The sequence below is a fragment of the Bombina bombina genome, chromosome 7 (assembly GCF_027579735.1).
Source record: "Bombina bombina isolate aBomBom1 chromosome 7, aBomBom1.pri, whole genome shotgun sequence".
Taxonomy (NCBI): Eukaryota; Metazoa; Chordata; class Amphibia; order Anura; family Bombinatoridae; genus Bombina; species Bombina bombina.
In genome coordinates this window covers 196553163-196567759 of record NC_069505.1, presented here as the reverse complement: position 1 = coordinate 196567759, position 14597 = coordinate 196553163, and the positions used below count along the sequence as shown (strand labels likewise).

Genomic DNA, 14597 nt, shown 5'->3' with positions numbered 1-14597 from the left:
CAGATCTTCCCGCAGAGCTTGTACTAGGGAACGACCTCGGCCTACTTGTTTCCACCTTTTTGGGGCATACTCCCCTGGACACCTGCCCAGTAACCACCCGCAGGCAAGCTCAGCGGCAAGCCAACACACTGACCAACTATCCTGGGCCTCCTCTTCTGAATTTGCCCAAGAGACTCTGGACTGATCCCCAGGGCCCTGGGGAAGAATGGTTCCAATGGGAAAACGGCCTGTTGTATCAGGTCTCCCGGCGGAAGAAAGGGCCAGTGCCCAAACGTCAGCTGGTGGTACCGAAAAAATAGCGGTCCAACCTGCTTGCGAATAGGGCATGATATCCCCTTGGTCGGACATTTAGGCAACTCCCGAACACACCATTGCCTTACTCAGATCTTTTTCTGTCCCAGAATCACGCGAGAAATTAAGGAATATTGTAGGACCTGCATAGTGTGTCAGAAGGTAGGGAAGACCGGGGACCATACGAAAGCCCCCCTTAACCCTCTCCCCGTTATTGACAAACCCTTTAGCAGAATCGCTGTGGATATAGTAGGGCCCCTACCTAGACCTAGTCCCTCCGGGAAAAAATACATACGGTAGTAGACTATGCCACTAGGTATCCAGAGGCCATACCTCTGGCGAATATCCAGGCGGAGACGGTGGCCAGTGCGTTGCTCCGGGTATTCACCAGGGTAGGCTTCCCCCAAGAAATGGTCTCTGACCAGGGGACCCAGTTTACAGCGGAGGTCAACCAAAAGTTATGGGAACTGTGTGGGATTAAACCCCTGTACAGTGCCCCCGATCACCCCCAGACCAATGGGCTTTGTGAACGGTTTAAAGGGACACTGAAGCAATTGCTTCGGACGTTCTCGGCTACTCACAAAGACTGGGAAAAATTCCTACCTCCTATTTGCCTACAGAGAGGTGCCCCAGGAATCCACCGGGTTTTCACCCTTTGAGCTGCTGTATGGCCTGAAAATAAGGGGGCCCCTAGACTTGTTGCGAGCCCACTGGGAGGGATCAGCAGGGGAGGAAGGACCCTCCGTTGTGGAGTACGTCCTGAAGTTCAGGGATCGGCTGAAGGACCTCACTGCCATGGTGCGGGAGAACCTGCAGGGCGCCCAAAGGAGACAGAAACGGTGGTACGACCGTAATGCTCGTAGCCGAATTCTCACAGTAGGGCAGAGGGTTCTTGCCTTGAAACCTGTAAAAACGAACAAGTTACAGGCTTCCTGGCAAGGGCCCTACCGGGTGGTAGAACAATTGAATAACACCACCTACCTTGTAGCAAAATGCTCCGATGATCGGGTCCAACGGACCTTTCACTGAACATGCTCAAGGAGTATGTAGAAAGACCACAAGATGTAGCCACTATCTGTTCCCCGGCTATGGAAGACTCAGAGAGCCTTCCCATGCCAGAGCTCCCCGGGCCGGATGAGACCCCTCAAGGAGTAGCCAGCATAATCCTGGATGAGAGGTTAGCAGCTGGACAGAGACAGCAGATCCGGCATTTACTAGACGACCGCCAGGAGATGTTCTCCAATGTCCCTGGGTACACCACAGTGGCTGTGCACCGAGTGGAAACCCCAGGACAAGCTCCCCTGAGACAGGCAGCTTACAGAGTACCTGAAGCTGTCAGAGACAGTATGCACCGGGAGCTCCGAGGAATGTTGGATCTCGGTGTTGTTGAACCGTCCATCAGTCCCTGGGCCTCCCCTGTGGTGCTGGTCCCCAAGAAAGATGGTACTACCCGGTTCTGCATTGACTACCGTAAGCTCAATGACAGAACCACAACCGACGCCTACCCCATGCACCGCGTCGATGACCTCTTAGATAGAATCGCCAGGGGTCACTTCCTAACTACCCTTGACCTCTACAAGGGGTATTGGCAGATCCCACTAGACCCTGATTAATCCGGAAATTGTTGTTCCTTCCTTGTGTCCTAACCCTTCTTCTAAGAAGGAGTGTCTGTTACATAATCTGGATGTAGTCCGTGCCTTGAAGTTCTACTTGCAGGCGACTAAGGATTTTCGTCAGACATCTTTATTATTTGTTGTTTTTGCTGGTAAATGTAGGGGTCAGAAAGCTACGGCTACCTCTCTTTCCTTGTGGCTGAAGAGTCTCATCCGTGTTGCATATGAGACTGCCGGACAGCAGCCTCCAGAACGAATTACGGCTCATTCTACTAGGGCTGTGGCTTCCTCATGGGCATTTTAAAAATAATGCTTCTGTTGAACAGATTTACAAGGCTGCAACTTGGTCATCTCTCCATACTTTTTCCAAATTTGATACTTTTGCTTCTTCTGAGGCTGTTTTTGGGAGAAAGGTTCTTCAAGCAGTGGTGCCTTCCGTTTAGGTTCCTGTCTTGTCCCTCCCTTTCATCCGTGTCCTATAGCTTTGGTATTGTATCCCATAAGTAAGGATGAAATCCGTGGACTCGTCATATCTTGTAAAAGAAAAGGAAATTTATGCTTACCTGATAAATTTATTTCTTTCTCCAACATAGGTGTGTCCGGTCCACGGCGTCATCCTTACTTGTGGGATATTCTCTTCCCCAACAGGAAATGGCAAAGAGCCCAGCAAAGCTGGTCACATGATCCCTCCTAGGCTCCGCCTACCCCAGTCATTCTCTTTGCCGTTGTACAGGCAACATCTCCACGGAGATGGCTTAGAGTTTTTTAGTGTTTAACTGTAGTTTTTTATTATTCAATCAAGAGTTTGTTATTTTGAAATAGTGCTGGTATGTACTATTTACTCAGAAACAGAAAAGAGATGAAGATTTCTGTTTGTATGAGGAAAATGATTTTAGCAACCGTAACTAAAATCCATGGCTGTTCCACACAGGACTGTTGAGAGCAATTAACTTCAGTTGGGGGAACAGTGTGCAGTCTCTTGCTGCTTGAGGTATGACACATTCTAACAAGACGATGTAATGCTGGAAGCTGTCATTTTCCCTATGGGATCCGGTAAGCCATATTTATTACGATCGTAAATAAGGGCTTTACAAGGGCTTATTTAGACTGTAGACTTTTCTGGGCTAAATCGATTCATTTTTAGCACATATTTAGCCTTGAGGAATCATTTTATCTGGGTATTTTGATATAATAATATCGGCAGGCACTGTATTAGACACCTTATTTCTTAGGGGCTTTCCCAAAGCATAAGCAGAGTCTCATTTTCGCGCCGGTGTGGCGCACTTGTTTTTGAGAGGCATGGCATGCAGTCGCATGTGAGAGGAGCTCTGATACTTAGAAAAGACTTTCTGAAGGCGTCATTTGGTATCGTATTCCCCTTTGGGCTTGGTTGGGTCTCAGCAAAGCAGATACCAGGGACTGTAAAGGGGTTAAAGCTTATAACGGCTCCGGTTCCGTTATTTTAAGGGTTAAAGCTTCCAAATTTGGTGTGCAATATTTTTAAGGCTTTAAGACACTGTGGTGAAAATTTGGTGATTTTTGAACAATTCCTTCATGTTTTTTCGCAATTGCAGTAACAAAGTGTGTTCAGTTTAAAATTTAAAGTGACAGTAACGGTTTTATTTTAAAACGTTTTTTGTACTTTCTTATCAAGTTTATGCCTGTTTAACATGTCTGAACTACCAGATAGACTGTGTTCTGAATGTGGGGAAGCCAGAATTCCTATTCATTTAAATAAATGTGATTTATGTGATAATGACAATGATGCCCAAGATGATTCCTCAAGTGAGGGGAGTAAGCATGGTACTGCATCATTCCCTCCTTCGTCTACACGAGTCTTGCCCACTCAGGAGGCCCCTAGTACATCTAGCGCGCCAATACTCCTTACTATGCAACAATTAACGGCTGTAATGGATAATTCTGTCAAAAACATTTTAGCCAAAATGAACCCTTGTCAGCGTAAGCGTGGCTGCTCTGTTTTAGTTACTGAAGAGCATGACGACGCTGATATTAATATCTCTGAAGGGCCCCTAATCCAATTTGAGGGGGCCAGGGAGGTTTTGTCTGAGGGAGAAATTACTGATTCAGGGAACATTTCTCATCAGGCTGAATCTGATGTGATTACATTTAAATTTAAGTTGGAACATCTCCGCATTTTGCTTAAGGAGGTATTATCCACTCTGGATGATTGTGAAAAGTTGGTCATTCCAGAGAAACTATGTAAAATGGACAAGTTCCTAGAGGTGCCGGGGCTCCCAGAAGCTTTTCCTATACCCAAGCGGGTGGCGGACATTGTTAATAAAGAATGGGAAAGGCCCGGTATTCCTTTCGTCCCTCCCCCCATATTTAAAAAATTGTTTCCTATGGTCGACCCCAGAAAGGACTTATGGCAGTCAGTCCCCAAGGTCGAGGGAGCGGTTTCTACTTTAAACAAACGCACCACTATACCCATAGAGGATAGTTGTGCTTTCAAAGATCCTATGGATAAAAAATTAGAAGGTTTGCTTAAAAAGATGTTTGTTCAGCAGGGTTACCTTCTACAACCCATTTCATGCATTGTCCCTGTCACTACAGCTGCATATTTCTGGTTTGATGAACTGATTAAGGTGCTCGATAGTGATTCTCCTCCTTATGAGGAGATTATGGACAGAATCAATGCTCTCAAATTGGCTAATTCTTTCACTCTAGACGCCACTTTGCAAGTGGCTAGGTTAGCGGCTAAGAATTCTGGGTTTGCTATTGTGGCGCGCAGAGCGCTTTGGTTGAAATCTTGGTCGGCTGATGCGTCTTCCAAGAACAAGTTACTAAACATTCCTTTCAAGGGGAAAACGCTGTTTGGCCCTGACTTGAAAGAGATTATCTCTGATATCACTGGGGGTAAGGGCCACGCCCTTCCTCAGGATAGGCCTTTCAAGGCAAAAAATAGACCTAATTTTCGTCCCTTTCGTAAAAACGGACCAGCCCAAAGTGCTACGTCCTCTAAGCAAGAGGGTAATACTTCTCAAGCCAAGCCAGCTTGGAGACCAATGCAAGGCTGGAACAAGGGAAAGCAGGCCAAGAAACCTGTCACTGCTACCAAGACAGCATGAAATATTGGCCCCCGATCCGGGACCGGATCTGGTGGGGGGCAGACTCTCTCTCTTCGCTCAGGCTTGGGCAAGAGATGTTCTGGATCCTTGGGCGCTAGAAATAGTCTCCCAGGGTTATCTTCTGGAATTCAAGGGACTTCCCCCAAGGGGAAGGTTCCACAGGTCTCAGTTGTCTTCAGACCACATAAAAAGACAGGCGTTCTTACATTGTGTAGAAGACCTGTTAAAAATGGGAGTGATTCATCCTGTTCCATTAAGAGAACAAGGGATGGGGTTCTACTCCAATCTGTTCATAGTTCCCAAAAAAGAGGGAACGTTCAGACCAATCTTAGATCTCAAGATCTTAAACAAATTTCTCAAGGTCCCATCGTTCAAGATGGAAACCATTCGAACTATCCTTCCTTCCATCCAGGAAGGTCAATTCATGACCACGGTGGATTTAAAGGATGCGTATCTACATATTCCTATCCACAAGGAACATCATCGGTTCCTAAGGTTTGCATTCCTGGACAAACATTACCAGTTTGTGGCGCTTCCTTTCGGATTAGCCACTGCTCCAAGGATTTTCACAAAGGTACTAGGGTCCCTTCTAGCGGTACTAAGACCAAGGGGCATTGCAGTAGTACCTTACCTGGACGACATTCTGATTCAAGCGTCGTCCCTCCCTCGAGCAAAGGCTCACACGGACATCGTCCTGGCCTTTCTCAGATCTCACGGCTGGAAAGTGAACGTGGAAAAGAGTTCTCTATCCCCGTCAACAAGGGTTCCCTTCTTGGGAACAATTATAGACTCCTCAGAAATGAGGATTTTTCTAACAGAGGCCAGAAAGACAAAGCTTCTGGACTCTTGTCGGATACTTCATTCCGTTCCTCTTCCTTCCGTAGCTCAGTGCATGGAAGTGATCGGGTTGATGGTAGCGGCAATGGACATAGTTCCTTTTGCGCGCATTCATCTAAGACCATTACAACTGTGCATGCTCAGTCAGTGGAATGGGGACTATACAGACTTGTCTCCAAAGATACAAGTAAATCAGAGGACCAGAGACTCACTCCGTTGGTGGCTGTCCCTGGACAACCTGTCACGAGGGATGACATTCCGCAGACCAGAGTGGGTCATTGTCACGACCGACGCCAGTCTGATGGGCTGGGGCGCGGTCTGGGGATCCCTGAAAGCTCAGGGTCTTTGGTCTCGGGAAGAATCTCTTCTACCGATAAATATTCTGGAACTGAGAGCGATATTCAATGCTCTCAAGGCTTGGCCTCAGCTAGCGAGGACCAAGTTCATTCGGTTTCAATCAGACAACATGACGACTGTTGCGTACATCAACCATCAGGGGGGAACAAGGAGTTCCCTAGCGATGGAAGAAGTGACCAAGATTATTCTATGGGCGGAGTCTCACTCCTGCCACCTGTCTGCTATCCACATCCCGGGAGTGGAAAATTGGGAAGCGGATTTTCTGAGTCGTCAGACATTGCATCCGGGGGAGTGGGAACTCCATCCGGAAATCTTTGCCCAAGTCACTCAACTATGGGGCATTCCAGACATGGATCTGATGGCCTCTCGTCAGAACTTCAAAGTTCCTTGCTACGGGTCCAGATCCAGGGATCCCAAGGCGGCTCTAGTGGATGCACTAGTAGCACCTTGGACCTTCAAACTAGCTTATGTGTTCCCGCCGTTTCCTCTCATCCCCAGGCTGGTAGCCAGGATCAATCAGGAGAGGGCGTCGGTGATCTTGATAGCTCCTGCGTGGCCACGCAGGACTTGGTATGCAGATCTGGTGAATATGTCATCGGCTCCACCTTGGAAGCTACCTTTGAGACGAGACCTTCTTGTTCAGGGTCCGTTCGAACATCCGAATCTGGTTTCACTCCAGCTGACTGCTTGGAGATTGAACGCTTGATTTTATCGAAGCGAGGTTTCTCAGATTCTGTTATCGATACTCTTGTTCAGGCCAGAAAGCCTGTAACTAGAAAGATTTACCACAAAATTTGGAAAAAATATATCTGTTGGTGTGAATCTAAAGGATTCCCTTGGGACAAGGTTAAGATTCCTAGGATTCTATCCTTTCTTCAAGAAGGATTGGAAAAAGGATTATCGGCAAGTTCCCTGAAGGGACAGATTTCTGCCTTGTCGGTGTTACTTCACAAAAAACTGGCAGCTGTGCCAGAGGTTCAAGCCTTTGTTCAGGCTCTGGTTAGAATCAAGCCTGTTTACAAACCTTTGACTCCTCCTTGGAGTCTCAATTTAGTTCTTTCAGTTCTTCAGGGGGTTCCGTTTGAACCCTTACATTCCGTTGATATTAAGTTATTATCTTGGAAAGTTTTGTTTTTAGTTGCAATTTCTTCTGCTAGAAGAGTTTCAGAATTATCTGCTCTGCAGTGTTCTCCTCCTTATCTGGTGTTCCATGCAGATAAGGTGGTTTTACGTACTAAACCTGGTTTTCTTCCAAAAGTTGTTTCTAACAAAAACATTAACCAGGACATTATCGTACCTTCTCTGTGTCCGAAACCAGTTTCAAAGAAGGAACGCTTGTTGCACAATTTGGATGTTGTTCGCGCTCTAAAATTCTATTTAGATGCTACAAAGGATTTTAGACAAACATCTTCCTTGTTTGTTGTTTATTCTGGTAAAAGGAGAGGTCAAAAAGCAACTTCTACCTCTCTCTCTTTTTGGATTAAAAGCATCATCAGATTGGCTTACGAGACTGCCGGACGGCAGCCTCCCGAAAGAATCACAGCTCATTCCACTAGGGCTGTGGCTTCCACATGGGCCTTCAAGAACGAGGCTTCTGTTGATCAGATATGTAGGGCAGCGACTTGGTCTTCACTGCACACTTTTACCAAATTTTACAAGTTTGATACTTTTGCTTCTTCTGAGGCTATTTTTGGGAGAAAGGTTTTGCAAGCCGTGGTGCCTTCCATTTAGGTGACCTGATTTGCTCCCTCCCTTCATCCGTGTCCTAAAGCTTTGGTATTGGTTCCCACAAGTAAGGATGACGCCGTGGACCGGACACACCTATGTTGGAGAAAACAGAATTTATGTTTACCTGATAAATTTCTTTCTCCAACGGTGTGTCCGGTCCACGGCCCGCCCTGGTTTTTTAATCAGGTCTGATAATTTATTTTCTTTAACTACAGTCACCACGGTACCATATGGTTTCTCCTATGCTATTATTCCTCCTTAACGTCGGTCGAATGACTGGGGTAGGCGGAGCCTAGGAGGGATCATGTGACCAGCTTTGCTGGGCTCTTTGCCATTTCCTGTTGGGGAAGAGAATATCCCACAAGTAAGGATGACGCCGTGGACCGGACACACCGTTGGAGAAAGAAATTTATCAGGTAAACATAAATTCTGTTTTTATGATATGACGAGTCCACGGCCCACCCGGTCAATTTCTAGGACAGGTTTTTATTTTTGTTAAACTTCAGTCACCTCTGCTCCTTGGCTTTTCCTTTCTCTTCCTAACTTCGGTCGAATGAATGGGTTGGGGGGGAAGGGAGGAGCTATTTATGCAGCTCTGCTGTGGAGCTCTTTGCCTGCTCCTGCTGACCAGGAGGCGATATCCCATAAGTATGGATGAAATCCGTAGACTCGTCATATCGTAGAAGAAATAAATTTATCAGGTAAGCATACATTTCCTTTTTATGACACGATGAGTCCACGGATCATCTCAATTACTAATGGGATATTCACTTCCTGGTCAACAGGAGGAGGCAAAGAACACCACAGCAGAGCTGTTAAATAGCTCCTCCCTTCCCTTCCACCCCAGTCATTCTCTTTGCCTGCATTAGTGATAGGAAGTGGTAAAGTGAGGTGTTAGATTAGTTTCTTCAATCAAGAGTTTATTTTTTTTAAAGTAGTGCAAGATTGTGCTGCTTTGTCCTAGGGTGTAGCCGTAGTCCATATCAGTCTCTACAGTAGAGCTTTGGTGGCTTTAGAGTAATGGGAACTTGTGGGACATAATTCTCACTGCGTCTCCCATATTTAATACTGCAGTACCTTTCTATAGTCTGAGGGACATGACTCAGTCTTTATTTTTCTACAGGTCTATGTGAGGAAGAGGACCTCTCACACCTGTCAACTGCCTTGCTGTCAGGCAGTATTAAAAGGTAAGTGCTTTTTCTTTTTCTGGGGGCACAGGACAGAGCTCAGAACAAGAGGGGCACACACTACTACCTTTTTACAGCACAAAGGAGCTTCATAGTAAGGGGGCACCTTATTTATTGGGCACTATCTCCCATGATAGGTCCTCTCCACACTTTTTTCAAAGTTTTTTACAAGTTTGATACTTTTGCCTCAGCTGAGGCCGCCTTTGGGAGAAAGGTTCTTCAAGCAGTGGTGCCTTCCGTTTAGGTTCCCTGTCTTGTCCCTCCCGTATCATCTGTGTACTCTAGCTTTGGTATTGGATCCCATTAGTAATTGAGATGATCCATGGACTCATCGTGTCATAAAAAGAAAACAAATTTTATGCTTACCTGATAAATTTCTTTCTTTTTTGACACGATGAGTACACGGCCCGCCCTGTTATTACGACAGGTTATGGGTTCTTGTAAACTTAAGACACCCCTGCACCTTGGCTTTTCCTTTCTCTTCCTAACTTTGATCGAATGACTGGAGTGGGAGGGATGGGAGGAGCTATTTAACAGCTCTGCTGTGGTGCTTTTTGCCTCCTGCTGACCAGGAGGTGAATATCCCATTAGTAATTGAGATGATCCGTGGACTCATCGTGTCAAAAAAGAAAGAAATTTATCAGGTAAGCATAAATTTAGTTTTTTTTCTTTCCCAGCCTGCAGGTTTTTCATTATCGGCCCATTTTGGGACACTGCATTACCTTGTAGTGAGCGCTGGATGTTTATGCATAACTGTAATGAGTACAGAATTCTGGGGTACAGGCTTTCTGAATCCCCCTGGTGAATGTACTTTTTAAATTTAATTGGATAACACAGTTTTGAGTTTCTGGGTGAATCTGTTATAGGGTTTGATCTTTATTGAAAAGTGGAATTTCTATTGATAACATTTAATTTTTTACCCTTATAGGTTTTGGAAGCGAGCAGGCTTTGTTCCTGTTTACCTGCGGCAAACTCCGGTGAGTCTGGTAATAAAGAGATGGTAGGGCACGTGTTCTGCTGCACAAGGTTGTGTTATGGGAATAGGCATGAAATGTTTATATAAAGAAGAGCACCATGTGTCCTGTATGTAAGGGCAGTAAGTAGTGTTGTGTGTGTCTGTGGCAGTGTGGCACAGCATTATAAGCTATTCATGCTGGCAGAGGCCATGCGGCACACCCTGTGGTTCCTGTCACACATTACAGATCTTGTCTTGTTCTGCAGAATGACCTCACCGGGGAGCACTCGTGCATCATGCTCAAGACTCTACACGATGAAGAGGAAAATGAGCAGGAGCCCTGGCTGGTGGCATTTTGGAAGGGTGAGTGTGGCACAGAGGAAAGTGATGATAAAGAAGCACTTTGACATCCGGCTTTGGTCTGGGGAGTGGAGTGCCAGGCAGGAGAGATCTAGGAGGAAACCTAATATGTGAGGGCGGAGCTATAGGTCTTGTGGGGGTATGCAGAAGGGGCTGCGTATCCGGGAGAGGTGTTTATAAGGGAGGAGCTGTGTAGCTAGGGAGAACTGTGTATGAGGGAGGAGCTTTATTTCTGGGGCGAGAGGTGTGCATGAGGAAGGAGCTATATGTCGGGGGGAAAAGTGTGTATGAGGGAGGAGCTAAATGTCTGGGGGGGAAGGGTGTGTATAAGGGAGAATCTGTTTTTTATGGGAGAGGTATATATGAGGGAGCAGCTTTTAAGTCTTGGGGGAGAGGTGTGTATAAGGGAGCAGCTATAAGTCTGGGGGGGAGCTAAATGTCAGAGGTGTGTATGAGGGAGGAGCTATGTCGGTGTGGGGAGGTGTGTATTAGGGAGGAGCTTTGTCTGGGGGGGAGATGTGTGTATGAGGGAGGAGCTATGTCGGTGTGGGGAAGTTGTGTATTAGGGTGGAGCTTTACGTCTGGGGAGATGTGTGTATGAGGGAGGGGTTATATGTCTGGGAGGGAGAGGTGTATAGAGGGAGGAGTTACATGTCTGGGAGGGAGAGGTGTGTATGAGGGAGGAGTTATATGTCTGGGAGGTAGAGGTGTGTATGAGGGAGGGGTTATATGTCTGGGAGGGAGAGGTGTGTATGAGGGAGGGGTTATATGTCTGGGAGGGAGAGGTGTGTATGAGGGAGGAGTTATGTCTGGGAGGGAGAGGTGTGTATGAGGGAGGAGTTATATGTCTGCGAGGGAGAGGTGTGTAGAGGGAGGAGTTATATGTCTGCGAGGGAGAGGTGTGTAGAGGGAGGAGTTATGTCTGGGAGGGAGAGGTGTGTATGAGGGAGGGGTTATATGTCTGGGAGTGAGAGGTGTGTATGAGGGAGGGGTTATATGTCTGGGAGTGAGAGGTGTGTATGAGGGAGGGGTTATATGTCTGGGAGGTAGAGGTGTGTATGAGGGAGGGGTTATATGTCTGGGAGGGAGAGGTGTGTATGAGGGAGGAGTTATGTCTGGGAGGGAGAGGTGTGTATGAGGGAGGGGTTATATGTCGGAGTGAGAGGTGTGTATGAGGGTGGGGTTATATGTCTGCGAGGGAGAGGTGTGTATGAGGGAGGAGCTATTTGTCGGGGGAAGAGGTGTGTGAGGGAGGAGCTATATGTCTGGGGGAGAGGTGTGTTTGAGGGAGGAGAGTTTTATATGTCGGGGAGGGGTGTAAGATTGGGAATAAGCCCTCATTCTGTGACGTGAGCTGCTACTCCTGTTTCTACAGATTTCCGGAGGAGGTTCCTTTCTCTTCTCTCCTATCAGTTTAGAAGTTTCTCACCCTCTCTGGCTCTCAACATTCTTCAGAATCGCAATATCAAGAGTGAATTACAGAACTGTGAGTTTGATATCTGGTTATAGTCCCTGATGTCACTGCTGTCCCAGGCCACTTTTGTAATGGGCACAGCTAATGCTCGCGCTCACTGGCAGTGCTACCTTTCCCCCCTCCTGCTCGCGCACGCTGGCAGTGCTACCTTTCCCCCCTCCTGCTCGCGCACGCTGGCAGTGCTACCTTTCCCCCCCCCTGCTCGCACACGTTGGCTGTGCTACCTTTCCCCCCTCCTGCTCGCGCACGCTGGCAGTGCTGCCTTTCCTGCTCGCGCACGCTGGCAGTGCTGCCTTTCCTGCTCGCGCACGCTGGCAGTGCTGCCTTTCCTGCTCGCGCACGCTGGCAGTGCTGCCTTTCCTGCTCGCGCACGCTGGCAGTGCTGCCTTCCCCTCTCCACCTCCTGCTTGCTCACATTGGCAGTGCTACCCCTAGCTCCTGCTTGCACGCACTGGCAGAGCCTGCTTACCCTCCCCCTGCTCTCTGTAACCCTCTCCTGACTTGCTGAGCTTGGACATTCTGCTGCTTAATCAAACTGTTTTCTCTCTCCAGTGATCCTGCGCTCCGAGCTGGAAAGTGCATTAACCCCGTATGATCTGAAGCGCTTAGAGATGTATTCTCGGAATATGGTTGATTATCACCTTGTTATGGACCTGATCCCAGCTCTTGCTCACATGTTCTTCCTGCAGCGACTGGGAAGTCTCAGTCTGTCAGCAGCTCAATCCGTGAGTTTCAGGAACCTTTGTCATTTGTAGCCACAGTATGTGTATCCAGTTGTGTGAGCTCAGTATAATTTACAGGGTGTATGTTTATCGTGTACAAAGTACGTTAGTCACGTGTGTGATGTGTTCAGAGTATGTTAAGCGTGTGTGTGTGATGTGTACAGAGTATGTTAAGCGTGTGTGTGATGTGTACAGAGTATGTTAAGCGTGTGTGTGATGTGTACAGAGTATGTTAAGCGTGTGTGTGATGTGTACAGAGTATGTTAAGCGTGTGTGTGATGTGTACAGAGTATGTTAGGCGCGTGTGTGTGATGTGTACAGAGTATGTTAGGCGCGTGTGTGTGATGTGTACAGAGTATGTTAGGCGCGTGTGTGTGATGTGTACAGAGTATGTTAGGCGCGTGTGTGTGATGTGTACAGAGTATGTTAGGCGCGTGTGTGTGATGCGTACAGAGTATGTTATTCGCGTGTGTGTGATGTGTACAGAGTATGTTATTCGCGTGTGTGTGATGTGTACAGAGTATGTTAGGCGCGTGTGTGTGATGTGTACAGAGTATGTTAGGCGCGTGTGTGTGATGTGTACAGAGTATGTTAGGCGCGTGTGTGTGATGTGTACAGAGTATGTTAGGCGCGTGTGTGTGATGTGTACAGAGTATGTTAGGCGCGTGTGTGTGATGTGTACAGAGTATGTTAGGCGCGTGTGTGTGATGTGTACAGAGTATGTTAGGCGCGTGTGTGTGATGTGTACAGAGTATGTTAGGCGCGTGTGTGTGATGTGTACAGAGTATGTTAGGCGCGTGTGTGTGATGTGTACAGAGTATGTTAGGCGTGTGTGTGTGATGTGTACAGAGTATGTTAGGCGCGTGTGGGTGATGTGTACAGAGTATGTTAGGCGCGTGTGGGTGATGTGTACAGAGTATGTTAGGCGCGTGTGGGTGATGTGTACAGAGTATGTTAGGCGCGTGTGGGATATGTGTACAGAGTATGTTAGGCGCGTGTGGGATATGTGTACAGAGTATGTTAGGCGCGTGTGGGTTATGTGTACAGAGTATGTTAGGCCCGTGTGTGATGTGTACAGTACGTTAGGCTCGTGTGTGATGTGTACAGTACGTTAAGCTTGTGTGTGATGTGTACAGAGTACGTTGGGCATGTGTGTGTGTGATGTGTACAGAGTATGTTGGGCACGTGTGTTGTGATGTGTACAGAGTACGTTGGGCCCGTGTGTGATGTGTACAGAGTATGCTGGACATGTGTGCAACGTGTATGGTGTGTGTGTATAGTGCTACTTCATATTTTAGGGACATGCCACCGATACATATTTACATGTTTTATACAGTGTGTGTGTGTATATATGTATATATATGTATATATATATATATATATATATAATATATGTGTGTATATGTATGTATGTATGTGTGTGTATATATATATATATATATATATATATATATATATATATATATATATATATATATATATATATATATATATATATATATATATTGTGTGTAACCTGCTCAAAATGCACAGGCATTGTTTCCTCCAGGGGTATCGGGTTGCAACACAAATCTATGGATCATCTTGAGAAGGAGATTGAGTTGCCGCAGAGTACATTAGGTGTGTGTGTTATGTATACAGGCGTGTGTGCAACGTGTATGATGTGTGTGTGTATAGTGCTACTTCATATTTTAGGGACATGCCACCAATACATATTTACATGTTTATATACAGCGTGTGTATATATATGTGTGTGAATATATATATATATATATATATATATATATATATACACATATACATACACACCCAGGGTGTGTAACCTGCTCAAAATGCACAGGCATTGTTTCCTACAGGCGCTCCTGTTGGGTATCGGGTTGCAGCACAAATCTGTGGATCATCTTGAGAAGGAGATTGAGTTGCCGGCATCTCAGCTGATGGGACTCTTTAACCGCATAATACGCAAAATGGTCCAGGTATGAAT

At 46.6% G+C, this 14597-nt stretch overlaps 1 protein-coding gene across 1 annotated transcript in view; it reads left to right on the top strand.

Moving 5' to 3' along the window:
* The window catches only part of NAT10 (N-acetyltransferase 10), a 144010-nt gene that overhangs the window by 128134 nt on the left and 1279 nt on the right, over window positions 1–14597 (top strand). Inside the window, exons 21-25 of the mRNA XM_053689328.1 lie at window positions 10031–10079; window positions 10324–10420; window positions 11793–11903; window positions 12444–12616; window positions 14470–14589. Coding sequence (XP_053545303.1) covers window positions 10031–10079; window positions 10324–10420; window positions 11793–11903; window positions 12444–12616; window positions 14470–14589 — 550 coding nt within the window. The remainder of the gene's footprint in view (window positions 1–10030; window positions 10080–10323; window positions 10421–11792; window positions 11904–12443; window positions 12617–14469; window positions 14590–14597) is intronic.